Source organism: Onychostruthus taczanowskii, unplaced genomic scaffold (assembly GCF_017590055.1).
Source record: "Onychostruthus taczanowskii isolate IOZ18803 unplaced genomic scaffold, ASM1759005v1 scaffold30, whole genome shotgun sequence".
In the NCBI taxonomy this organism is placed as follows: domain Eukaryota; kingdom Metazoa; phylum Chordata; class Aves; order Passeriformes; family Passeridae; genus Onychostruthus; species Onychostruthus taczanowskii.
In genome coordinates, this window is record NW_024500350.1 from 1,595,642 (window position 1) to 1,603,213 (window position 7,572).

The 7,572-nt window shown below is 61.3% G+C and overlaps 1 protein-coding gene across 1 annotated transcript; it reads right to left on the reverse strand.

Moving 5' to 3' along the window:
• Nucleotides 1-300: 300 nt before the first annotated feature.
• Nucleotides 301-5,168, reverse strand: UBALD2 (UBA like domain containing 2). Its single transcript, XM_041409341.1, has 3 exons — nt 4,974-5,168; nt 4,331-4,393; nt 301-1,190 (listed from the first exon to the last, which is right to left on the reverse strand). Exons 1-3 carry the CDS (start codon nt 5,091-5,093, stop codon nt 870-872), a joined length of 504 nt encoding a protein of 167 aa, XP_041265275.1. The 5' UTR covers nt 5,094-5,168; the 3' UTR covers nt 301-869.
• Between the last annotated feature and the right edge of the window lie 2,404 nt (nt 5,169-7,572).

The window sequence follows — 7,572 nt, forward strand, 5'->3', positions numbered from 1 at the left end:
CCTGTTTTGTTTGTTTTTTTTTTTTGCTGGGTCTTTTTTATCTTTTTTTTTTTTTGGTTTGTTTTTCCGTTAAAAAAAAACCTTCCACCCTTTTTTTTTTTTTTTTTTTTTTTTGCTGGGTCTTTTTTATCTTTTTTTTTTGGTTTGTTTTTCTATTTGTTTTTTTTAAGCAACATTGATTTGAAAACTAAAAAACCCCCAGCTCCCCCCTGCCTGGGGAAGCACCACATAGGGCGGTCACAGGGACAGGGGGACATCACTTTGATAAACCCCCAGGCCCTGGGGGTGCTGAGGGAGGGAGGACAGGGTTGGGGGCAAGTCCAGGGGGGGGGTCTGTGCAAGAAGCCGGGCTGAATTTCGGGAGCCAGAGAGCTGCTTTTGCTCTGGGCACTGCAACAAGGGCCCAGGGAGCCAGAGCTGGGGAGGGTGTCCAGTGGCTCCACGTCCCTGTGGCTATGGTCTGGGGTGCCAACAGCCACGTCCATCCATTTATTTTTGTTATTCATGTCCTCCCCTTCCCTCTCCTGCCCTGATGTAGAGATGCTGGGTGGGGATAGAGCCACAGGGAAAACCCCCCAGACACCCAGCAGCTGCCTCCACGCTGCTGCTCCTTCTCTCTGGATTTATATACATTAGATATATTTATATATTATAGTTATATATTTTTTTTAAAAAAAGGGGAAGGGAGTAGAGAGCAGCCAGAGGCTCTCACGGGTCAGTGCCCTCCCTGGCAGCACGTGCTCCCCCCCCCCTTAAAAATAATAATAAAACCTAGAAAATTCTTCCAGTGCGTTTCTCGGCGAGAGCCCCTGCTCCCAACGCCCCGGCCCGGCCCCCCCGACCCCCCCAACCCTCCGCCAGCCCCAGCCTTATCTCTGCCCATCCATGGTGGCCACGGCTTTCTGTGGGGGGGCAGGGGCCGGGGGGGTGGGCGGCCAGGAGGGCTGCGGGTGGTGCAGGTGGTGGTGGAGGCCGTGGGTGGTGGGCGAGGACGGGGGCAGCCAGGCGGGCTGCTGGCTGGGGGGCGAGGAGGCCCAGAAGGGGCTGAAGCTGCCCGGGGGGGAGCAGGCCATGGAGGTGATGGGGCTGTTGCTGCTCTGCAGGCTCTCCGAGGTGCGCAGCTTGGAGAACATGGCCAGCGCGTCCGGGAAGTTGGGCGGCGTGGCCGGCGTGTTGCTGGGGGTGCACATCTGCAGGGCACAGCAGAACGGGGCTGTCAGCTCAGGCACGGGGGGGGTGTTTTGGGGGTCCCGACCCACCCACGACAGCCAGACCCACGGCTGGGGGTCCTGCCTGCATCCCACCTCCCCACATCCACACCCAGGGGTAAGTGTGGCTCCCCCAAAGGTGCGGGGTGCCCGGGGAGAGGATCCAGCCAGGCTGGGAAGGACATTTTGGACCATCCCAGATGCTCAAAGCCCACGGATGAGGAGGGTTTGGGGAGCAGCACAAACAGGGTCACAAACACAAAGGGGTCCAGCATGGAGGGTAGGGAGGGTGCTGGGGGTCCCAACCCACCCACGACAGCCAGACCCATGGCTGGGGATCTGTCCTGTATCCCACACCTGGCACCTCCCCACATCCACACCCAGGGGTAAGTGTGGCTCCCCCAAAGGTGTGGGGCGCCCAGGGAGAGATCCAGCCAGGCTGGGAAGGACATTTTGGACCATCCCAGATGCTCAAAGCCCACGGATGAGGAGGGTTTGGGGAGCAGCACAAACAGGGCTGACGCAAAGGGGTCCAGCATGGAGGGTAGGGAGGGTGCTGGGGGTCCCAACCCACCCACGACAGCCAGACCCACGGCTGGGGGTCCTGCCTGCATCCCACCTCCCCACATCCACACCCAGGGGTATGTGTGCCTTCCCCAAAGGTGCGGGGCGCCCGGGGAGAGGATCCAGCCGGTCTGGGAAGGACATTTTGGACGATCCCAGATGCTCAAAGCCCACGGATGAGGAGGGTTTGGGGAGCAGCACAAACAGGGCTGACGCAAAGGGGTCCAGCATGGAGGGCAGGGAGGGTGCTGGGGTCCTCCCTGGCCCCTTTCACCAGGTTCCTCACCCTGCTCCCCTTCACACCCCATTATGGCAGAGAGCAAAAGGCAAGCAGGGCCCCCCCAGTTCCTGGTACAGGCCCTGCCTTCTTGGTACCCAGCTAAATTTAGCACCCGGACAGTGATGGATCCGTCCCTTTTTCCAGCAGAGGAAAAATCCACTAGGGAGGACCCAGCCCCGCTCCGAGGCTGGCACAGGGACCCCAAATCAGCAAAGAACTGGCTGAACTGAGAACTGGGGAGGGGCTAAAAGGGGGACAGGGGTGTGTATGCAAATCCCATGAGGATGCACACACAGGCAGGGGGATGCCTGGATATGGAGGGGTGCATGCACAGGGAGACTTCATCCCTCTGCTTAAATCCATCCCAAATCCCTGCTGCCCTCCTGGAGCCACAACTCCTGACAGATCTTTGTGGGGACTTCAGGCAGAGTTAAGGGGCTTGGACAGTGTCTCTGCTGCCTTGAACAATGGGGGAGTGAGATGTTTCTGGTGGGGAATAGCTGCTTCCTCTCCCCCTTCCTGGGCCTTATCCCAGGATTTGCCCCTGGCTGGTGCTCAGCAGCCCCTGCTGCTCCTCAGCACAGGCCTAAATCCCTCTCAGAGGTTCCTCCTCATCCCCATCCCAGCCACCCTGAGTGATGCTGATCAAAGGAGCAAACCCTTGCTGGGGGGCCCAGACCCCTGAATTCAGGGTGCTCCCCCAGCCTGAGGGAAGCAGCAGCTGGCTCTCATCAGCCTGTGGAGCTGGGACACCCCAAAAATGCAATCACAGCCTGGCTGGCACTAAACAGGTTTATAGTTAACCAGGAGTATTCCTCCACAGAACTCATTTCAGACCTCAGCTTCAAGTGGTGCTAACCCAGCCTCTGCTTTTTAAATTAACCTATACATTTGGCAGTATTTGAAAAGATACTTGTTGGAAAAAAAAAAAAAGCCCCAACGAATCAACAAACCCCCAAAACCTTCTGTTTTGAAAAAAACCCACCACCACCACAACAAGCCCTGGAATGATGCTGGACACAGCTCTGAGCTTCTGGGCTGATGTTTGCCAGATCAATTTGAAATATTAATCAAAAAATAAGAATTTCCATGTAATTATTGCCTTCCTCCTCCAACACATCTTGGGGAGAGCTGTCAGAGGGTCAGTCACTGACACCCCAAACAGCTCTGGGCAAGCCCTGGCCCCACAGCCTGGAATCTGTGGGGGCTTGGGGAGTGTGGGGGGCTCCCCACGGGGTGGAGGTGACGGGGACGAGCCCCCGCCCATCAAACCACGGCCGCACTCACAGCTTTGTTCCCTGACGCCTGAAAAAGAAATAGAAACTGCCAGCCCCAAACTCCTGATCTCACGCCTGCCCCGAGCCCTGTGGGGCATCTCAAACTGCACAAATCCGGATGCTGGGGAGGGGGAGGGAAACACCAGATAAATTCCCCAAAACAGGAGTATCTGGAGAGAAGGTAAAAGGTGTTTTGACACCACGTGGAGCACACGTTGTTGAGGAGGGGGAGAAGCGGGTGGCTCGGTTCTGGGGGGGGAACGGGGTGCCTGTTTTGGCTGGGGGGGGGTCCCTGTGCGGGGATGGGGGTTCACCAGCCCTGCTCTGCATCCCGCCGGCAGGAATTGCCCCGATGAGGCTTTGGGGTGGGAACAGCAGGGCCGGGGTCTGCTCCCTGCTGCTCCCCCGGCCCCTCTCCCTCCACCAGGAGCCCCTGCAGCCTGGGGCAGCTCGGAAACGTGCGGGCTGGGCAGGAATTGCAATAAAAGGGGTTTTAGTGGGAGCTGGCTGACAAAGCGACTTTCTCCGAGGGAAGCCCAGCGCTTGCTGCCGGCAACGCCGGGCTGGCTGGCGATTCCCGACGGAACGAGAAAAGGGGGGAAATTCGCCTTATCCCCGACCCGCTCCTTCCCCCACGCCGGCACCGTCCAGTTCCCTCAACACCGGAGGATGGCGGGGGGGGGTGGGGGGAGAGAGGGAAAACAAGAAAGAAAACCCCCAGAGAAACACAAAACAAAACACCCGGGGGGGAACAACTTCCTCCCTTCGGCCAAGGGGATGTGCCCTCGGCCAAGGTCAAGTGGCGTGGGGGGAAAGGGGGGGTCCAGACGTGGCCCCCCGGCCCGGGGAGCCCAAGTTGCAGCGCGATGCTCGCCGAGACGAACTATTTCCTGGCAGACATTTTAGCTCGTGTTTACATTCTCCGGCTGCGTGCTCCTGCGGGCGCCCAGCAATATGGCTGGCAGGGAGCTGACAGAGGGAGGGGCCGGGGTCCCACTTACCATCTGGGGGGGGTGGTGGCTGCTGGGAATGTTGGTCTCCTGGAAGAAGGCGCTGAGGGCTGTCTGTGGGGACAAGCTGTCAGCTCCAGCCCACCCGAGACAAAGGGGGAGGGACAACACGGGCCCCCCAAAGCTCACCCCGCAGCCCCCCGCTCGCTCCCACCCCCTGCGACCGCCCCGGGGGGCACCCAGGGGTGCCCCCGCCCCGCCAGGCCTCGGGGCTGTCCTCCACCCGGCCCGGCGCACATCGTGTCCCCTCCTGGCCCCGGGGGTCCCCACGCCAGGGGACACCCCCGGCCCGTGTCCGCACCCCCGCCTCCCTCGGCGGCACCCCCAGAGCGGAGCGCGGGGGAGGGGCCGGCCCGCCGGGCCGCAGCTCGGGTTACGGCCCGGGTATAAATAGACCCGGCGGAGCCCGGGGCCGGATCGCCCCCCGCCCCGGTGTGGGTGCCGGGGGGGCGGGCAGGACCCCCCAAAACCCGGCCCCGCCTGTCGGTGGGCCGGGGCCGCGCAGGCCTGCCCCCACCCCCACCGCCTTCCGCCCCGCGGCGCTGCGGGCAGGCGGGCGGCGGATCGCGACCCGGGGCGTCCCGGTTCGCGTGCGGGTTACCCCGATCCGTGCCGCCGGCGGCCCGTCCCGTACCTCGAACTGCCAGTGCGCCGCCTGCAGCAGCTGCTTGGCCTGGTCGGCCGCGCATCCGGCCGCCAGCACGAACTGGTTGATCATCACCTGGTGCCGCAGCTCCTCCATGTTCACGGACATGGCGGGGCGGCCCCGGCCCGGCCCGCACCGCCCGGAGCGCCCCGCGCCCGCCGCGCTTCACCGGGGGGACCGGGGGGCGCCGCCGGCCCCGCCCCCGCGCGGTGATTGGCCGCCGCCGCGCCCCGCGCCCCGCCCACCGCCGGCTTCGAACCTTCCAGCTGCCCCGGCGCCTCCCCATTGGCCACCGCCTGTGTTTTGGCTGCAGGAGGCGTGGCGATTGGCTGGCGGTGGCGGAGGCGGGGCCAGGCGGGAGGGAGAGAGGGAGCACCGGCCGCTGATTGGCTGTGCGGGGGTTTTATCGTGAGGCGTTGGTGACGTCACGTTCATTGAGGAGGTTCATTGAGGAGGGGCTCATTGAGAGGGGTTCGTTGAGGGGGTCAGTTGGGGAGGTTCATGCAGAGGGGTCTCTGGATACCCCTGTTGGGGGGGTCACTCCCGTGGGGGCTGCACGTTAACCCCCTGCCTTGGCTCCCCCAGCCTGGCTTACCCCTTGTTCCCTTACCAGGGCTCCTCTCTTCCTTCAGCAAAGCTCTCCCAGCTCTCCTCCTTCCTGGGGACCCTGCTGCCCCCTCCGGGGATCCCCCTTAACCCCCTGCCTTGGCTCTCCCGGTGCTGCTCTCCCATCTGGGCACAGTTTCCCCTGGGGATAGGACCCTCACCAGATGCAGGGGCAGGAGCAGGCACCCATCCTCTTCATCCCCAGGGACCCATCCTCTTCATCCCCATGCCCCTACCATGTACAGGCTGTGGTGTTCAGGGCAGCTCCCGTTTGGAGTGGGAGGGGCTTGGGATTTTTTGTTAATGTTTAAAATCCTGATGATTTGAGCTCCAGTCTCAGCCTGCAAGGATGAACTCTCCACTGGTGTGCTCTCCCCACACCACGTTTGGGGATCTGAGTGGGACTTGTGCGATTCGTGCCTTGAAGTGTTTTGATTAAAAAAGGAAAATTGGCATTTAAACCCCAAACAAATAAAGAAGGGACTTTGCGAATGCATGGTGTGAAAATAGGTTGATCTGGGAAGAGTCACTGGAAGTTTGGATGTGGTGGTGGTGACCAGCTGGCCAGGGGAGAGGGAATGAGGAGGAGGAGAAATGGAAACTCAGAGCTGCATCTGCAGCTGGTTATCCCAGCAGTGATGGCCACTCTGGGGCTTCTGCAGTGATGGCCTCTCTGGGGCTTCTGCAAAGTCCTGCTGGTCTGAAGGTGAAGCCCAGCAATGCCAGTCTGTGGCTGGAAACCTCCCAGGACATTCAGGGGGATCCCAGCACTGGGGTTCAACGATGGGTGTGGAGGGTCCTGCTTTCCCAGCAGGATTTTGTTAGCTTTGTCTTCTTGGAGCAAAACCAGCCTTGAGGCAGGTGGAGTGTGAGAGGAGCAGTTGCAGATGCAGGGATCCCAGCCCCACCTGCCTGTGCACGCAGCCCTGGCGAGCTCTCAGAGCCTCCTGCTTGCCAAAGCCACCCATGTGCACAGCACGGCTTCCAGCTGGGAGCAGCTGGGCTGGGGTAGTGCCTGCCTGGCAAACCCACGGGAATGCAGCTCACGGGCCCTTGGCACCCAAAGCTGTGACAGAGTAGTGCTGGTGACACTTGGACAAGTCAGCAGGACTGTGAGTTCTTCAGAATGAGCCCTTTTTGGGGCAGGGTTCGCTGTCACCTCTCCGTGCCGAGATGCTCCTCCAGATGTGCTGCCCTGACACCCCGCTGGGAGCCTGGGGGTCACCCCTGCAGGCAGAGGGGGCCCCCAGCACCTCCCCAGGCTGTGGAGCCCTCGGCTGGCACCGGGGAAGGGTCATCCCCTGCCCAGGCATGGCCACGGCGGGGCTGCACAGAGCAGAGCCAGCCCAGGAGGAGAGGGGCTGCTGCTTCCCAGTTTGTGCTGGGAATGGACTGGCTGTGCAGCTTTCTGCTGTGGGTGGGCTGCACACCCTCCTGTTGTAACATTAACTGCTGTGCTCTGCCGTGACTCAGTTTCCCTCTCAGCACAACGAGGCAGGACCCTCTCTCTGTGCCATCCCAAATCCCACAGCCGGGCAGCACATGAATTTTGGGTTTAAACGTTGCATTTTCTCTGGATTCCCACTCCGGGTCAGCCCTGCTGGGGTTTCTCCTGGCTTTACTTGTGCTGGGATGTGCAGCCGGGCAGATCTGGGAGGGACCCTGCCCTCGAAGCCATACCATCACCCAGCCCCTGCCACGCTCCCGCGCTCCACTGCGGCACTGTCCTACAAAATCCTCTGCAGCAGTAATCGCTGGGAAAAAAAAACCACGAGCCGTGCATGCAGGCAGCAGCTCTGCGTGTAATGACTGCCGGGTTATGGATCTGCACGGGGATAACTCTGAATTATTGCCTGCACTAAAGCCCTGCAGTCTGCTGTGTGCTGCCGGTAATGAAATGGGCTGGCTCCCTCTCCCAGTTTCCCGCTGTCGGTGCTGGCTGGAGCGAGGCAGGGGACTGGGGCTGGCAGCTCAGCAACGC